The sequence below is a fragment of the Dendropsophus ebraccatus genome, chromosome 6, assembly GCF_027789765.1.
Source record: "Dendropsophus ebraccatus isolate aDenEbr1 chromosome 6, aDenEbr1.pat, whole genome shotgun sequence".
Taxonomy (NCBI): domain Eukaryota; kingdom Metazoa; phylum Chordata; class Amphibia; order Anura; family Hylidae; genus Dendropsophus; species Dendropsophus ebraccatus.
The window spans coordinates 126,380,207-126,399,978 of NC_091459.1; the positions used below are offsets into that span (position 1 = coordinate 126,380,207).

At 46.2% G+C, this 19,772-nt stretch overlaps 1 protein-coding gene across 1 annotated transcript in view; it reads right to left on the reverse strand.

Moving 5' to 3' along the window:
- The window catches only part of LOC138796019 (cytochrome P450 2K6-like), a 35,014-nt gene extending 23,439 nt beyond the window's left edge, over positions 1-11,575 (reverse strand). Inside the window, exons 1-4 of the mRNA XM_069975890.1 lie at positions 11,481-11,575; positions 8,462-8,658; positions 1,224-1,386; positions 131-280 (exon numbers count right to left, since the gene is read on the reverse strand). Of these exons, the coding sequence (XP_069831991.1) occupies positions 131-280; positions 1,224-1,386; positions 8,462-8,644 (496 nt within the window). The 5' untranslated portion in view covers positions 8,645-8,658; positions 11,481-11,575. The remainder of the gene's footprint in view (positions 1-130; positions 281-1,223; positions 1,387-8,461; positions 8,659-11,480) is intronic.
- Between the last annotated feature and the right edge of the window lie 8,197 nt (positions 11,576-19,772).

The following is a 19,772-nucleotide window of genomic DNA, read 5'->3' on the forward strand; positions in this document are numbered from 1 at the left end:
CTTTGACGTGGTGTGTGGGCTCATGGACCGGAGATTTCTGCGTAGCACTTGAAAAGTGCACAAGCTCAAAGAAATTGTCCAAATTATAAATGTCCTCTATAGTCTTCAGTATAATAGGATTGGTTCTTACCTTTGTAGGACTTGAATGTCCGCACTAAATAATTGGTTTCTTCATTGATCTTGTCTTCTATGGTCCTTTTCCCCATGCCGAAATCCCGTAATGTAGAAATAGCGAACCGTCTCATGGCTTTCCAATTATTTCCATTAGAGAAGACCACACCTTTAGAATAGACATAATGCCCAGATTTATCAATTTGTCCAGGACAGAAGCTGGTGTGATTTTTGTCTTTAATAGCATCCAATGACAGTTTGAGCTGTGGTTGTATATTGTAAAGTATAAAAACTAGGGGTTGGTGAACCCCAAGTATAAAGTTCAGATTTGTGCCTGAATCTCCCCAGACCTGAACAAGGACAATGCGACAATACACCCCACTCCATGTTGACCATTTAACTAAAAATAAAAATCCGTTGGTCATTGACGTAGTCCACAAATCCAAAGTAGTCCTCAAGGACAAAGACAAAAAAGAAAGGTAAGAACAAAGTAACCATCATGCTTACCCACCCCCAACAGAGCACAGTCTGGCCCTCGAAAGGTTAAGTGGGGATGGTATGCATCTCCACCTAACCCCCAGTGGCCAGACTGTAACTTTTTGGCCCCCACATTTTGGGTCCCTATTTACTTTAATAGGGTTATATTATATATCTAATTAAATAGAATAAAAAGCAAACAAAATGTCCTATGCACGCTATACCGGTACCAACAAAATGAACAGATTACAGGGCAAAAAATAAGCCATCATACTTCTTGGGGAAAAAAAAAAAAAAAAAAGGTACAGGTCAGAATATGGCGATTAAATACTATGACCTTTTTTTTTTTTAAAGAAAGTTTACATTAAAAAAAAAAACTAACAAAAATTACTTAATATCACTATAACCGTACTGATCTGCAGAATAAAGATGATGTATCAGTTTTACTGTAAAGTGAATAGCGTAAAAACGAGATCCCTCAGAAGTTTTTTTTATTTTTTTTTCAGTCTTTAAAAAGTAGTTATTTGATAGAAATTCAAAATTTGTGACATCTACAACCAGGTTCCATATTATTTACTGTATATGTGCAACCACAGCCAAAAACAAACTTTCGCCACATCCCATAGAAATATTACCGTATCCTCTTGAAAAATCCACAAAAACTGGCACAGCCGGTCTCTCCGAGAACTCTTCTGCGTGGTTGATAAGAGCTTCCTTCACCGTGTCATATCCGCACAGCACAACAATCTTCTGGACTCCGATTTTTATACTGAACACCGGCCCGTACTTCTTAGCAAGCTGCAAAATACAAGTGCATAATAAGATTATAAAGCTCAGGACTGGATTCATGTTTTGTTTTCCAATAACCATAGCTGCTGCAAGCTGCATGTCTGTCTGCTACTGAAGAATGAGATCCACAGTCTAGTGTAAACCCTGCTGCCAGTCAGTCCACAGCAGGGCCGCCATCAGAAATTTCGGGGCCACATACAGCCAAAGTGTCTTGGCCCCCCATTGACAAAAAAATATGTGATGGATTTGTGACTTCAGGGATCAGGGATGTGGGGGCAGACAGGGAGCAGGGATCAGGGATGTGGGGGCAGAAAGGGTGCAAGGATGTGGGGGCAGAAAGGGTGCAAGGATGTGGGGGCAGAAAGGGTGCAAGGATGTGGGGGCAGAAAGGGTGCAGGGATCAGGGATGTGGGGCAGAAAGGGATCAGGGATGTGGGGGCAGACAGGGTGCAGGGATCAAGGATGTGGGGCAGAAAGGGATCAGGGATGTGGGGGCAGACAGGGTGCAGGGATCAGGGATGTGGGGGCAGACAGGGTGCAGGGATCAGGGATGTGAGGGTAGACAGGGTGAAGGGATCAAGGGTGTGGGACAGACAGGGATCAGGGATGTGGGGGCAGACAGGGTGCAGGGATCAGGGATGTGGGGGCAGACAGGGTGCAGGGATCAGGGATGTGGGGGCAGACAGGGTGCAGGGATCAGGGATGTGGGGGCAGACAGGGTGCAGGGATCAGGGATGTGAGGGTAGACAGGGTGAAGGGATCAAGGGTGTGGGACAGACAGGGATCAGGGATGTGGGGGCAGACAGGGATCAGGGATGTAGGAGCAGAAAGGGAGAAGGGATCAAGGATGTTTGGCATGAAAGGGTGCAGGGATTGGGGGCAGAAAGGGTGCAAGGATCAGGGATGTGGGGGCAGAGAGGGTGCAGGGATCAGGGATTTGGGGCAGAAAGGGTGCAGGCATGTGGGGGCACACAGGGTGAAGGGATCAAGGATGTGGGGGTTGACAGGGAGCAGGGATCAGTTATGTGGGGGTAGACAGGGAGCAGGGATATGGGGGCAGACAGGGTGCAGGGATTTGAAGGCAGACAGGGTGCAGGGATAAGGGATGTTGGGGTTGACAGGGTGCAGGGATGTGGGGGCAGAAAGGGTGCAAGGATCAGGGATGTGGGGGCAGACAGGGTGCAGGGATGTGGGGGTAGACAGGGTGAAGGGATCAAGGATGTGGGGGCAGACAGGGAGCAGGGATGAGGGATGTGGGGGCAGACAGGGTGCAGGGATCAGAGATGTGGGGGCAGACAGGGTGAAGAAATCAAGGATGTGGGGGCAGACAGGGTGCAGGGATCAGGGATGTGGGGGCAGACAGGGTGCAGGGATGTGGGGGCAGACAGGGTGCAGGGATCAGGGATGTGGGGGCAGACAGGGTGCAGGGATCAGGGATTTGGGGCAGAAAGGGTGCAGGGATCAAGGATGTGGGGGCAGACAGGGAGCAGGGATCAGTTATGTGGGGGTAGACAGGGGGCAGGAATATGGGGGCAGACAGGGTGCAGGGATTTGAAGGCAGACAGGGATGAGGGATGTGGGGGCAGACAGGGTGCAGGGATCAGGGATGTTGGGGTTGACAGGGTGCAGGGATGTGGGGGCAGAAAGGGTGCAAGGATCAGGGATGTGGGGGCAGACAGGGTGCAGGGATGTGGGGGTAGACAGGGTGAAGGGATCAAGGATGTGGGGGCAGACAGGGAGCAGAAATCAGGGATGTGGGGGCAGACAGGGATCAGGGATGTGGGGGCAGACAGGGTGAAGAGATCAAGGATGTGGGGGCAGACAGGGTGCAGGGATCAGGGATGTGGGGGCAGACAGGGTGCAGGGATCAGGGATGTGGGGGCAGACAGGGTGCAGGGATCAGAGATGTTGGGCATGAAAGGGTGCAGGGATGTGGGGGCAGAAAGGGTGCAAGGATCAGGGAGGTGGGGGCAGACAGGGAGCAGGGAGCAGAGATGTGGGGGTAGACAGGGTGCAGGGATCAGGGATGTGGGGGCAGACAGGTTTCAGGGATGTGGGAGCAGACAGGGTGCAGGGATCAGGGATGTGGGGGCAGACAGGGTGCAGGGATCAGGGATGTGGGGGCAGACAGGGTGCAAAGACCAGGGATGTGTGTGTGTGTGTGTGTGTGTTCACTGTGTCTGAAAACATTCCCTTCTCTTTCTTACTGTCCGGACCTGTGAAAACCCAAAGCTGGAAGCAGAGGGGAGGGAGGATTTCTTTTAAGGGAGCTCATTTAAGGTGGAACATGCAGCTTGAACCTTGGCCACCAGCAGAGATTAACCCTTGCTGCTGGCTGAGGTTCAGGCTGCCTGCTCCACCTTTAATGAGCTCCCTTAAGAAATCCTCCTCCCCTCAGCTCCAGACCTAAAGGAGTGGCAGGGGATGTGTGCAGACACATGTTGTTCTCTCTTTGCTGTCAGGATAAATTTTTCTGCAGGGGACATCCTAGCAGCTGCAAGGGGTCCTCTGGGAGATGGGGCCCTGGGATATTGCCCAATCCCCCCCCCCAGGATACACTTACCCTATGCTGGGAAGCTCCAGGCCCATGTGCCTCAAGTCTTCATCCTCACACAGCATGGCCCGAGGGAGTGAGGAAGAGGAGGGGGCCTGGGGAGAGTAAGCAGGAGGCTCTGTGTCTTCTTGCCTGTGCTGTACAGCTGTCAGGAGCTTACATACAGGGTGGCTGGGCTGCCTGGCCCCCCTGGATGCTAGTTTAAGCCCACGCCCCTGACAGTTGTACCTCCAATACTGCCCTGATGGTAGCCCTGGTCCACAGTCTACTGCCACTACCACCAGTCAGTCATGTAAGCAGAACCGATCATTGTTAAATCCATGCTGTGTGAGAAAGTTTGGGTATCCATGGATACGACTATGCCGGGTCGGTTACGTGCACTCCACTCCATCTCCATTGTGATTCAATAAGGCTTGTGCACAGAACCGGTGTGTGGTCATATACATGGATACACAAACTTTCTGCGGCAGAATGGTTTTGACACTGCAATACATTGTTGTCTTTTGCAAGTAACTTGGGGGTTTGGTGTATGTCAAGTTGTTTGTGCATATTAGTGTGGTGACCCCCAGATAATGTTGTAGCGGTGGGACGGCCGGTCACTTGCTAGATGGAAGTGTGACGCCACTACTTGTGGTGGATTACCAAGATACAACTGGATATTAAGGGTTTTGTCACGTGACGCCAGTGCCTGGTGGGCGCACAGGTGTGATGGCACGCCTGCTTTTAGAATGTAAGGCCGGTTGTACCCTTCTCCCCTGTGGTCGGTGTCCTGTTGGGTTGTCCCTTGGGATAGTGTAGTCACAGGTGGTCAGAGCGGTGTAGTAACCCTCCCGGATAGTGGTAGGACCCGCCACCCACAGAAAGGGGAAATGTCCCAAGGTTGCGGTGTAAGTACTGTACAGGTGGTAGCCAGTAATCACAGACTCAGTTGATAATGTTGATTGGGTTTACTACTTGTAAATGTGCAGCAGGTAACACAACAAATCTTGAGATACACTCGATACAGTACCAATCAATAAACGAACACAGAATCACCAGATCTGTCTGATAAGTACTGAGTAGGATGTAGTAGAGTGGATAAGGTTGTACTGAGGTAGCGTAACAAAGAGGAGAGTGTTGTGAAAGTCTCAACCCAAGTAGTAATGTGTTCTGCCGGGAGGTTGGAGTGCATAGAAGAATACTTGTAGAAGAGGAAGAAGAAACAACCTGTGCCTGTGTTTTGACCTTTCCTATAGTCTTCACACCACCTTATGCCCACTAGCTTTGGCTGAACCGTACTAACGGGCGACACAGACCCCAAACTCCCCAATCTTATAATGGTGTTTCCATCAAGGGTAAGTGGATGCCACCCCCTCTCACTTTGTCCACCCCATTTAGGCCACAATTCGATGCGATCAAAAACATAATATATAAATATGTCTCCTTACTATACCAGGACGACACTGAGAAAATTTTGAGAACAGGGGTCAAATATGTAGCACGCGGGGGAGTGACTAAAGGCAACATTCTGTCATCCACTATCCTACCTTGTGACACAAATCCACAACGTACATGGTTAAATCTGCAAGGGTCATTTAAATGCGGTTTACCCCGTTGCGGTTTATGTACGTTTTTTGAGAAAACAAATAGTTTTCTTCCCTCACCAATGGTCGAACCTATTCCATAAAATTCTTTATTAATTGTAACTCTGCTTTTGTGATTTATTTAGTAGAGTGTTCCACATGCCGTCTTCAATATGTGGGACCAACAAAACGCAAATTGAAAGTGAGAATAGCGGAGCATATCTCAGAAGCAACCACCTTAACCTCTGGCTTGGGCAACAGATCTATGTCTGGTCTCTCACGCCACTTTGCTGAAACACACAAGGGGGATTTATCCAGTTTGAAAGTGTGTGCCATTAAAAAAGCTTTTTGTCCTAAACAAGGTGGTGATCGGGTTCACACCCTAAAAAAGAGGGAGGCCTTTTGGATACTGCGTCTAGGTACCAGAGCTCCAGCTGGCATGAATCTCAAAAATGATCTTTTTTATATATTTTGACTATAGTTCTGTTTTTTTCATGTCATGTTTACTCCTTTTGATTTTGTTTTATTTATCTTGAATATAACCATACAATGTGACCTATAACCTATAATACACCTTGTATACCCCACATGATCTACCCTTAACATGTGACTGCATTGCCCTGCCCAGATGGGGGCGTAGCCTGTATTTTGGTGTTCATTTACTTTTGTATATAAGTCTGTGCATGTTGTAACTGCCATGATTAAGGAATTGTTATTCCGAAACGCGTCGGGTTACATTTATGGAATAAAGTTTTCTACGATTTTTTTTTCACTGCATGGAGCTGTGGACCTCACTCTTTTGCATTCATAATCCCAGTGAAAGGCTTGGACTATTCCTCCACCTGCTCTGCACCTCCTGGGATCCACCCTGTTAATCCTACAGACACACAGTGAGCTGGTATAGTTTGTTTATTTTGGAATTTATTTCCCAGATCCTGTTTCCTGGGATGAGCGGAATGGTCAGAGTTTTCTGAGTACACCCACGCTGCGAGATGGAGTTCATCGATGTTTAGTAACTTTGCTCCACCCGGATCAGTTCCTAGCTCTTTGGCTCTTTTGTGGATACTGTCCTGCACTGTAGTTTCTCCTAGTCCTCGGTGTGGGTTGAGACGATCTGTTGGCTAGTCCTCTCTGGAAGGGTTTGGCACTGCATCACACAGCGTGTTTGATGCTTCAAGAAAGAAGTTTGTAAGTGCGCTCTGTCCTGCGTCCTACCCATGCGGGGTACTGACTAAGAACTCGCACTGTAGAAGGGGGACCTGGCAGAGGACCCAGGGTCTAAGTAGAACCACGGTGGAGAGCTCTCTGAGCTGTGTCTTTTCTCCACCAAAGCTAAGCTAAGACTATTTCTTCACCCAAGGGACTAACTTCCTAACCAGTGTGTAAGGTGCGCTGTGGTTGGGTGGAAAGAGTACAACAGAAGAGTGGAAAGGAAAGAGGTGATAGGACAGAAGAACAGAACAGAATCACATACACATACAATACCCTTTGAGATACATCAGCTGTGCAGCTTCCATACTTTAGCTATACAATACAGCGACATCTAGTGCTCATTTTTAGTAATACTGTAGCCGCAATAAGACCACAAAACAGTACAGACTTTTACAAAGGGTGTGAATAGTAGCAACACCCACAGTGGGACACCACATTAGCGCTCTCAATTTTGAATCCTATGAATCCTATAAGGGGCACATTCATTAACATGCGCCCTGGTGTATGCCATGGAAAAGGCGCAGATTTTTCTGCATCTGATGAGTTGGAGTGTCAAGACGTGGCCTCCTCCTGATCCTTATTTATAGTAGTTGTTAGCCTCGGAACAGGCTGTAACCATGGCAGAAATCTATACTTGCTACGTAGCAGGTCCCGAGGCGTGATTCTCTTAGTAAATCTAGTGGTGTTAATGGGGGCTGGGCTGATGTGAAACCAGCATACATGTGTTCCCCTAAGACATCTCCATTTACCGCAAGGATCACAGCTCCAATGCAAAGTCATAACACCAATGGATGTATGGGCCCATAGAAAGGAATGGGTCCGCATTTATGCTATTAAGGTTGTCATAGAACCAGAGAACCTCCTGGGGTATGCAGAGAACCAAGAGCTAAACTAAAGACTATTGAAAAGATTGTCCTATTGATATATTGTGCATCGTGGTTTATGCAAACATCTCTGAGTATTACAGAAACAGACTTTGTATACTTGGAAGGAATGGATAGACATACTGGTCTATCTCTTGGGAGTACTATAAACTTTAAGATGTCTTTTGAAGAAGCTCTGGAGATATTTACAAAACAACCAGTGCACATTAAGGCTATGTTCACACTGCGTACGATTCCGTCCGCAGTTCTTACGCCGCCGTACATGTGCGGCTGAGACTACGGGCGTGGGAAAAATCGACATGCGGCCGGATGCTTACGAACTGCGAACATATGCCCGTAGTACAGTTATGCTTCCCTAGCTTGATTTGAAGCGATCTGAGGCAGGTCATTTACTTGGAAATCTTCGCCCAGCCCAATAAAACTCACAGAACCTTTTAGATCGAAAAATCAAGTTCAATTTGACTGAAATAAGTACTCCGTACGGGACCGCATGGAAATCCACGGCCGTGAGTTGGAACATTTCCATCCTCAAACAATGGTCTTGTTCATTTTTCACAGCGCCGTATACGATCCGGTCGTAAGCTCATACGTAGTGTAAACTGTGCGGTCGTATATCGTATACTTTCAAGCGAACGCATCAAAACTACGTGCGTATATTCGCGGTTCGCACTACGACCGGAAAGATAAGTAGTTTGAACTTAGCCCCCGAATGATACTGATGGTAGATGGGCAAGCAATATATTTGGTTTACACAAGTCATCCAATCACTGGATTACTTGAGATACGAAGATCTCCTTGTAGATATTTCCAGACATGGAATACATCAGTAGATCATGAAAAAACTAGAAATGTTTTAGATCTTTGGATCTTACCTCTTGAAATGATAAGTAAGGCTTATGAATATCCAAGTCGAGAATATTCCCGATTATCGGCAATGGCTTTGGCCCAGGAGGATAATTCTGATGAACATCTTCCTTCTCTTTGTATAAAACAATTACCAAGAAAATACATACTATGATGGATAATAGAACTGAGACTGGATCAAGGGGCAACATATCCTCAGAGGAACCTGTAAAGAAAAGAATCTGGATATAGTAAACTTTTATAGCCGCGATTTCACATGTCTGAGGTAAACCTTCCAAGTCTTGAATGGGGCAGGTTTTTTGTGGTGGCAACATTGTGCAGCCATTTGCCATTGTGTCATGGCATAACCACATACATGTGAACAAGTCAGTTAAATAAACCACATAGGAATACCTTCTCCTGTCTCCCAGGCCATAATTTAAAGGACAAGTGCCATGAAAACCTTTTTCCCAGTAATTGAAGCACATTACAAAGTTATATAACTCTGTAATATGCTTCAATCACCTATCTGCCTCCCTTCCCTGTCTTTTCCCCCCTCCACCCCCCACCAGGAAGTGTCCTAACTCACACAGACCTAATGACTGTCGTCACCGTCACCAAGCTCTTCTCTCAGCTCCTTCTCCTGTTACACTAGCCTCCCCCCTCCCCTGCCTTTTCAGGTGACTCAGCTTGCTCAGCTCCCATTGGCTGAACAACTACAAGCCATCACTTGGACTGGGGGGGGGGGGGGGCTTCTGTAACAGGACCTAGAGCAGCCCTCCTGCTGATGACTCATTCTAACAAGAAGGAGCTGCCTGGTGACGGTGACGACAGTCATTAGGTCTGTGTAAGTTAGGACACTTCCTGGTGGGGGGTGGAGGGGGGAAAAGACAGGGAAGGGAGGCAGATAGGTGATTGAAGCACATTACAGAGTTATATAACTTTGTAATGTGCTTCAATTACTGGGAAAAAGGTTTTCATGGCACTTGTGCTTTAAAAAATTATGGTTCTTAGACAAGAAGCAAAAATGAAGCATATATCAATAAAAGAAGCTGTTTTAAGAAACTTTGTAATTGGGTTTATTAGCTGAAAAATACATTTCTATCATGAAAAAGCAGTTTGACGCTCTGCCCCCGTCTTCATGATTGTCTATGGTGAGGGGAGGGATGGAGGAAGATGAGGCACCAAAACAGGACAACAAAGAGTTAATTTACAGCTACATCTCGGGGATATCTCCTCTGAAGTCAGCACTGACCTCTCTGACCTCCCAATACCGGCTGTCACACAGCTCCCACTGTGTAATCCTTTGTTCTCTGCTGACAACTAATCTCCCTCCTCCCTCCCCCCCTCCCCTCTCCATAGGTTACACAGAGCCCGACTGATGTAAAAGAGTCGAGATTTCCTGATAATGAGCAGTGAATGAGAGAGAGGAGGGAGGGGGGACCTGGGGAAAGTCTTTTTGAATGCAGATAATGGCATATTTGCCTAATAAACCCAATTACAAAGTTTCTTAAAATCGCCTGTACTATTGATTTCTGCAAAAAAACTAAAAAACTAAACGACAGTGACACTTTAACCCCTAGATGACCCTGGGCGTAACTGTACATCCTGGGCTGCCTAGGGGACTTCAGAGCGGTGCAGCGCGGCGGCCCCACTCTGAACCGCGGCAGTCCCGATTGCCGCTTTTAGCTCGGGACCGCAGCTATTAGCGGGCACGGTCCGATAACCGTGCCCGCTAATTAAGTTTTCATATGCAGCTGTCAAAGTTGACAGCTGCATCTGAAAACTTAATGCAGCCGTTCCCTGGTGTCCCTGGTTCCCTGTTGTCTAGTAGGGTGGATCCCCCCACGACATAATCCTTGCTTCTCACCTGGGCCGGGGTCTGCGCCGTAATGGCGCTGATCCCAACTCGGCACCCGATTGTTTTCGGCTGCAGCAGCTGAAAGCAATCCAGTGCCTATCTCATTGATCTATGCTGTATAAATGTACTGCATAGATCTCAATGAGAGATCAGTGTACTTATACTAGAAGTCCCCCAGGGGGAATAACCCAAAACCCAGGGGGAATAACCCTAACCCCAGGGGAAATAACCCTAACTCCAGGGGAAATAACCCTAACCCCAGGGGGACTTCTAGTATAAGTTTAAAAGAAATGAATAAAGTGTTATTAATAAATAATTCCCCCCCCTAATAAAAGTTTGAATCCCCCTCTTTTCCCATGTTATAAATAAATAAAAATGTTTGCTATTGCCGCATGTGTAATCGTCCAAACTATTAATTAATCACATTCCTGATCTCGCACGGTAAACGGCGTAAGCACCCAAAAATCCCAAAGTGCAAAATTGTGCATTTTTGGTCGCATTAAATTCAGAAAAATTGTAATAAAAAGAAATCAAAAAGTCGTATATGCGCAATCAGGGTACCAATAGAAAGAACACATCATGGAGCAAAAAAATGACACCTGACACAACCCCATAGACCAAAGGATAAAAGCGCTATAAGCCTGGGAATAGGGCGATTTTAAGGAACATACTGTATATTTGTTAACAATGGTTTGAATTTTTTGCAAGCCATCTCATAATATAAAAGTTATACATGTTACATATCATTGTAATCGTAACGACTTGAGGAATATATATATATAACAAGTCAGTTTTACCCCGGGGTGAACGGCATAAGAACCAAATCCCCCAAATAAAAAAAATGCTTTTTTGTTTTTTCAATTTCACCACTTTCACCATTTTTTTCTGCTTTTGCAGTGTACTTTATGAAAAAATTCAGCCTCTCATTGCAAAGTACAATTAGTGGCGCAAAAATTAAGGGCTCATGTGGGTTTCTAGGTGACAAAATTCAACTGCTATGGTCTTTTAAGCACAAGGAGGAAAAAACGAAACCGCAAAAATTGAAATTGGCCCGGTCCTCTAAGGGTTAAGAAAAGTAACAACATAGATATCGGTAACTGAGATGCACTGTCAGGATTTACATTGTATAAAGCTGAACATATTCCCGAATACTGAAATCATGAAAGAATACAAAGGTGATGACTTACTTGTAGTTTTGCAGTATAGATCGTACCAGGGGTACAACGCTCTGCTCTCTTCTCTCTACTCCTCTTGGTTGGCTTTTATACCATTGTAGAATTCTATAACTAGCTCCGCCCCATTCTAATCCCTGGGATGCGGCCAGCAAAAGTATCAGCAGTTCTGAGTAATTCTTCCCAGTTCTTGGCAAGTATTAATATTTTAAGCACAATTGAGCATGCTCTATGAACACTGTAATATAATAAATATATGATAAATACTTTCTACCTAAAAAGCTAAGGGGCGAATGAGTTACGGTATAAAAGAACATTATGTACTAATGTAGAAGTCACCTGTATCACACTGTGTACCTACACCATATATCCTTACAACCATATTAGATATATAAATGATAAGATTAAAACACTAAAGGTGATAATATGGATTAGAATAAAGATGCTGATCACTGGTGAAATGTAAGAATAAATAGATTTAGTCGATGGATGACAGATAATATTTGACAGGATAGGAGATGTACTGTGGATAGGTACAAATTACATCCAATAGTACATATTACAAAAGAACATTGTGTCCTCAATTAATCCAATGTTCCCAGAACAATCCCAGACAGTCCACTGTTTGCTATAGAGTACTAGAAAATGTACCCGGCGCTGCCCGAGTATAAAGTGTCAGTGTGTTAATTAGATTTGTTCCAAGGTCGCCCAGGAGGCAAATCTCTGCCCTTGTTTTTTTTGTTTAAGGGGAAATCGCCAGGAGCCCTATATATCCCTTTGTACGCTATATACCCCGACAGTTCAGCACTGTTTATGTAAATTGTAGGTTAGAAATAAACTAAAAACTTTAAACATCCGAAATACCTAATAGCCAAACTGAGATGTCATCATGTGATCAGACTGTATACAGAGCCTGGTTATATACAACATTGGCAGTTTTATATACAGAGCCTGGTTATATACAACATTTTCAGTGTTATATACAGCCTGGTTATATGCAACATTGGCAGTGTTATACAGTATACAGTATGGTATACAGCCTGGTATACAACATTAACAGTGTTATACTGAGTCTGGTTATATACAACATTGGCAGTGTTATATACAGCCTGTTTATATTCAACATTGGCAGTGTTATATACAGCCTGGTTATATACAACATTAGCAGTGTTATATACAGCCTGGGTATGTACAACATTGGTAGTGTTATGCTGAGCCTGGTTATACACAATATTGACAGTGTTAGTGGAGGTCCTGTATACCTGTATTATATAGTTGGTGGAGGTCCGGTATACCTGTAGTGTATTGTTCTGGGGTCCTGTATGCCTGTAGTGTGTAGTTTGGGGGTCCCCCCCCACTCCATGAACTGCAGACCATGTGTCTGTGTGTGTGTGTGTGTGTGTGTGTTTGTGTGTGTGCAGAAAACCTGCAGCTTATAATAATAAGTGCATACACAATCCTGCATCATCATAATCTGGCCCTCTTAGGCAGGCCTGTATCTGCCATGAGGCGAGGTGAAGTGTTCGCCTCAGGCGGCAGATAACACAGCCCTTGAGGGGGGCGGCATCAGCATCCTGTGTCCTTATCATTACAACTAGTTACGGCTCAGTGCCCAGCCGTGTTTCCTGTCAGTTGCCTCATGAGAAGCCTCGTATTCACAGGTATTCACATCACATAAGACATAGATATAGTGTCTCCTGCTGTTAACCCTTTCAATAATGCAGAGTTATTATACTCTGCATCACTTACACACTGTAGAAAAGAAAAAGTTAACAGCAGCGGGGACGCTATATTATGTCTTCTCTGCACTGCCGAACGCTGACCTCAGCATAGTGCAAGAGCAGGAGAGGAGACATAAAAGTAATGTTCTGCTCTGCTGTTAACTCTTTCTGTATTGCAGAATGTAAGTGATGCACAGTAATACTCTACATTCTGCAGTACTGAAAGAGTTAACAGAGCAGCCTGTTTTATAGCTCTTCTCTGGCTCCTGAAGTTAGAGGTCAGCAGTTGTAGATTGTTGTTTGTTTTGAAGCTCTCAGGGGGCCCATAGTGGCTCAAACAGTTAAAAAATCTGGTCACGCACGGTGCACACTGTTATCTATAGTGCTGTCCCATACACACTGTTATCTATAGTGCTGTCCCATACACACTGTTATCTATAGTGCTGTCCCATACACACTGTTATCTATAGTGCTGTCCCATACACACTGCGATGCTGCACTGTGCCTGTCCTGGATCTTCTCTCCCTGACTATTGCTCTGAGGTCCCTGGGTCGGGGGAGGGGGGGGGGCGCTTTGTCAGTTGTCGCCTCGGGTGGCAGAAAAGCTAGAATCGGCCCTGCTCTTACGCACTACCTTTCATCCTTGTTGAGGACAACAAAGAAGAGGTTTCAAAGTTTCTAATACTTCATACACTCCCCCCCCTTGCAGGTTGCCCCCATACTGTATACACTACCCCCCCCCCTACTTGCAGGTACTCCTTTACTGTATACACTCCCTCCCTGCAGGTAGCCCCCATATTGTATACACTCCCCCTACAGGTAGCCCCCATACTGTATACACCCCCCACCCCTGCGGGTAGCCCCCATACTTTATACCCCCCCCCACTTGCAGGTAGCCCCTATACTCTATACACCCCCCCTCCCTTGCAGGTAGTCCCTATACTGTATGCACTCCACCCCTGCAGGTAGCCCCCATACTCTATACACTGCCCCCCTTCTTGCAGGTTGCTGCCATACTGTATACACTCCACTCCACAGGTAGCCCCTATACTGTATACACCCCCCACCCCTGCGGGTAGCCACCATACTCTATACACCCACCCTTTGCAGGTAGTCCCTATACTGTATACATTCCACCCCCCGTAGGGAGCCCCCATACTCTATACACTGTCCCTCTTCTTGCAGGTTGCCCCATACTGTATACACCCCACACCCCTGCGGGTAGCCCCCATACTCTATACACTTCCCCCACTTGCAGGTAGCCCCCATACTCTATACACACCACCCCCGGCAGGTAGCCCCCATATCGCATACACTTCCCCCCCTTGCAGGTAGCCCCCATACTGTATACACCCCCCCTTCTTGCAGGTAGCCCCCATACTGTATACACCCCCCCCTGCAGGTATCCCCCATACTGTATACACTGGCCTCTTGAAGATAGCCCCCATACTTTATACACTCCCCCTTCAGGTAGCCCCCATGCTGTATACATTCCCCCCTTTAGGTAGCCCCCCATGCTGTATACCCCCCCTCAGGTAGGTAGCCCCCCATGCTGTGTACATTCCCTAACACCCCCTTACTGTATACATTCCCCAACACCACCACCCGGCAGGTAAGCCCCTTACTGTATACACTGCATATACACTGTACACTGTTAGGGAGCCTTCACACCTACCGGATCCGCAGCGGATTTCACGGATGCAGTGTCATTATACCCTATGATACTACATACTGGTAGCGGGATTGACATCATCCCGCCCACACAGACCGCTATAAGATTGTGCAGGCTCTCCTCCAGTGTGTTCAGCGCTGTGCTGCTGATGTCGGGGAGCCTGCACGATCTAACAGCGGTCTGTGTGGGCGGGATGATGGGTGCCTCTGTCAGTGTAAGGCTAGGTTCACACTGCGTTTTTGCAATCCGTTTTTTTTATCCGTTCTTTGCAAAAAATGGATGAAAAAAACGGATGCATTTGTGTGCATCTGTTTTGATCCGTTTTTCCATTGATTTCCATTGTAAAAAAACGGATCAAAATGGATCTGTTTTTTTTTTACGGACACAAAAACGTAGCTGACACTACTTTTGTGTCCATTAAAAAAAAAAACTATTCTGTTTTTTTTTACAATGGAAGTCAATGGAAAAATAGTTCAAAATGGATGCACGCAAATGCATCAGTTTTTTTCATCCATTTTTTATCCGTTTTTTTGCAAAAAACGGATGAAAAAAACGGATTGCAAAAACGCAGTGTGAACCTAGCCTGAGTTACGCTCCGGTCGCCGAGGGGGTTAATTTACATACTCAATACTCTTCCCATACTCTATACACCGCCCCTTGCAGGTAGTCCCTATACTGTATACACTCCACCCCCCAGGTAGCCCCCATACTCTATACACTGCCCCCCTTCTTGCAGGTTTCCCCCATACTGTATACACTCCACTCCACAGGTAGCCCCCATATTGTATACACCCCCCACCCTTGCAGGTAGCACCCATACTCTATACACTCCCCCCACTTGCAGGTAGCCCCCATAATCTATACACCGCCCCTTTGCAGGAAGTCCCTATACTGTATACTCTCCACCCCCCGCAGGTTGCCCCCATACTGTATACACTCCCCCCCTCCACACAGACAGAAAGACAGACTTTCATTTTTATGGTATAGATATATATGTTAATGTGAACCTAACCTGAATGGTTTCATCATCTCAGGAGCTTCTGTCTAAAATATATCAAATATGTATTCATGTAGCCTAAATTTATGCACCAAAAATGTTAAAAAAAATTTAGGTGATGGGAATACCCCTTTAGGGTAGCTTCACACGTACCGGATCCGCAGCAGATTTCTCGCTGTGGATTCGCAGCGAGACCCGCTGTGGATCCTGTACTGTGAAGGTGAATGGGTCCCATACACGCAGCGAATCCGCTGCATGTATGGGACCCGGCCCCTTTATCCCCCCCGCCGCCGCACACCCGCAGCCCCGGCCCCAAGCATACATTACCTGCTTGGCGCCGCGGCTGTGTGCGACACTCCCAGCTCACCTCGCACCCCAATCACTGATTGGCTGATGGGAAGCTAGGGGAGCCGGGAGCGTCAGACACAGCTGCAGCGCCGAGCAGGTAATGTAGAGAAGTTGGGGCTGCAGGTGGCGGTTAAAAGGGCTGCGGGCGGCCGGGGGGGTTAAAGGAGCCGGGCTGCGGGTGGCGTGGAGGTTTAAGGGACCTGGTCCCATAAACGCAGCGGATCCGTATAGGAACCAATCACCTTCACAGTACGGGATCCGCAGCGGGTCTCGCAGCAAATTCACAGTGAGAAATCCGCTGCGGATCCGGTACGTGTGAACGTACCCTTAAAGAGAAACTATCAGCAGGTTAGAAGAATAGATGTCTCTATTGCGCACAGGATGTTGAGGACACAGGTAAGTTTCTTACCTTCATGCTCTGTGGCGTTTGTGTCATTAGAAGTTTATGCTAATTAGGTGTTTTGGTGCAATGTGGGCGGGACTTTTGGAAAAATCAAGAGTTTGATTATAAAGTACAGGTCCCACAATAAAGCCCTCCGAAAGCCCTCCCTTTGGATGGAGGTGGGGAGAGCGGTGCCACAGGCCTAGGGCACTGATTCTCTAGGCCATGCCAGTTTAACTGTCAACCCCATTGATAAAAGTTGTCAGGCTGACACAGTGTCAGCAGTTCAGGGGCGGCAAGGTGCTGGTGTGGTGAGCCCCCGGAGTGGCTAGTCACTTGCTAGGTGGTCAGGTGTGACTCCACGGGGGAGGTGGTTGGCCGAGATACAGCTGGACCCTGGAATGTTATGTCGTGACGCCAGTGCCTGGTGGGCACACAGGTATGATGGCACGCCTAATTTTGGTGTTGAGGGTCGGTTGTACCCTTTTTCCCGGTGGCCAGTGTCCTGCCGGGCTGCTACTGGTCCCTTGGGTTAGAGTGATCACGGATGGCCAGAGTGGTATAGTGACCCTCCCTGACTATAGGACCCGTCACCCACGGAAACGGAAAGTGTCCCAAGGTTGCGGTGGGTGCTGTGTCGATGGATTGCGAGTAATCACAGAGTCTGCTTAGCGTAAATAAACTGGTTTACTATTTGCAAATGTGCAGCAGGTAATACAGAATAGACAATCTGAGGTTCTTCTGGGTAAAACACTTGTAACACACTTGGCAAAGTTCCCAATAAATACTTGACAATCCAGCAACCTGATCAGTAGTAGAAGTGCAGTGTAGGATATAGTCGTGCGGAGTAGGTAGTGTGTGGAGTGATACGAAGAAGCAGAGTAGTAGAGAAGAGGATGCCTTGAGAGTCCCAACCCATGTAGTACTGTGCTCTGCCGGAATATTGGAGGGTGAGGAAGAAGAAGAAGAAGAAAGAAGAAGAAAGAAGAAGAAAGAAGAAGAAGAAGAAGAATCGTTCGTTTGAATAGCAGTTACGATTAACTAAACGATTAACGGCCGAACGAGAAATCGTTGATTGCTTAAAAAGACCTGGACCTATTTTTATCATTGCAAGAACGATCATAAGTAACGATTATCATTCCATGGAAATGGGTGAACGGTTTCAGGTCTTTCGCAATAGCGTTCGTTTAGATCGTTAATCATTAAAGATTATGCGAACGATAATCGTCCCGTGGAATAGGGCCCTTAGTCTTTACACCACCTTATGCCCACTAGACTCGGCTGAACCTTCCTAATGGGTGACACAGGCATGCTCCCCCTAATGTCCCATGTCATTCCAGAGGTGTTTGCATTGTCCAGGGAGGTTTCTTGGGGGACTTGGTGACTTCCAAGTGGTTGAATTTGGATTTCCAAGTGCCGCAATTTTTTTTCCCATAGACTATAATAGGATTGAATATTCGTTTGAATAGTAGAATCTCGGTGCCTATTCAATTCGAATTCTCGAAAGTAGAATATTTCACTACTCGCTTATCTCTAGTCAGTTAGTAAGTTCTAGGGCCTACCCATTTCCCCTTGTCTGCAGGGCCAACCTCTCCCTACACTAACCAGCAGCAGAATGGTGGCGGGATGTGTGACCCTACAGAGCATGGCTGGGATAGTTAGGACAGCGGTGACGCATAGGAGTTTGCTGATTAACTACTAAGGCGTCAGCTCAGCAGCCTTTCAACAAACAAGCAGATACACGAACAGATGCATTACTGTTTGGGTATCCGTTCGTATCCAGAAACATGTGGGTTCAGGCATGAACTTTGCGGCTCCAGTTCGCTCATCCCTAATCTGGAGTCCTCCTTCTAGCTCACCCATATCCATATGTTCCTAGCTGCAATACCCTTAATGGTCCAGATATATATTACCTATACAGGTGTTAAAATAGTAAAGTGCTGTGGGATATGTTGGCGCTATATAAAAAATAGAATATAGTCCTATTCTTAAAGTGGGTGTAAATAAGCCCATAGCTTGATAGGGCTAGTTATCTTGATTTTTTTTATCTCCATAGTCCTCTCCAGTGATGCCATTTTGTTAATATGTAAATAAGGCCCAAAGCACAGCGGGTGTCCCTAACATGGCAAGAGCCCAGAAAAGTTAAGCCCATGCTCTCTTGGTGGCGGTCAGTAAAATGGAGTAGGTGCATTCAGGAGAATACAAAGGTGGTGAATGATTTGATATGGGTTGGATTTACCTGGGTTCTTGCTGTGCTGGGTAACACCCTCTGAGCTTTATAGCCTAATTTATACATGAACAAAAAGTCTTACATCTCTGCACCGGAATTAAATGTAGATATTAAATGGCAATGCCAAGATCCTGATGCCTAGCCCTATCTAGTATACCTATTTACTCCACTATTTTACAGATGACAGGTCCACTTTAAAATTGTAGGCAGACTCAACACAGGAAAAATACAACAGCAAATGTACAATGTAGAGCTTGTCCACTGATTTTAATGACTGAATAAATCAAATCAAATCTTTCCTGGTCCGGCAAGAACTTGGTAAGCATGGCTAGTGCACCCCTGCAAAATCACAAAGAGCTAAGGAGGACAACGCCGATACTTTTCTCTTAACCCATGTCTGATACCCGATAGGCTCCCTTTAAAGCAGTTTGTTTTTTAACCTGAATCCATAGATGTAATTTTTATCACTCTAGAGACATAAGAGATAGAAATAGTATGTAAATTATGGGATAAAGCCCACACCTTTCAACTGGGCTGCCTCAAAAAGCTCACTAGCTGGAATACATTGCTGTATCCTCCAATTTCTGTATCACAAAACCTGAATTGTTTTCTTAAAGGGGGTATAAAAGAAGATGATTTAAATCAATAAACTATGCTTCTACTCAGATTCATCCTGTCTCAGTGTTGATTGCAACAACGGTCCGGACCATTTTTATTGATTTGGCTACCATCCAATATATCCTGAATAGTGATGAGCGAATACTGTTCGATCAAGTAGATATTCAATCGAATAGTAAGGTATTCGATCATATCGAATATTATCGAATAGTTTGCTGAATATTCTATAAATATTCGATGAGCGTTCAAATCTCCCTTCTTCCCTGTTTTTTTTAGCCAATCAACATGCGGGGAGGCTGCCACAACCCCTTGTATGTAGTACGTGTACGTAGCATCGCAA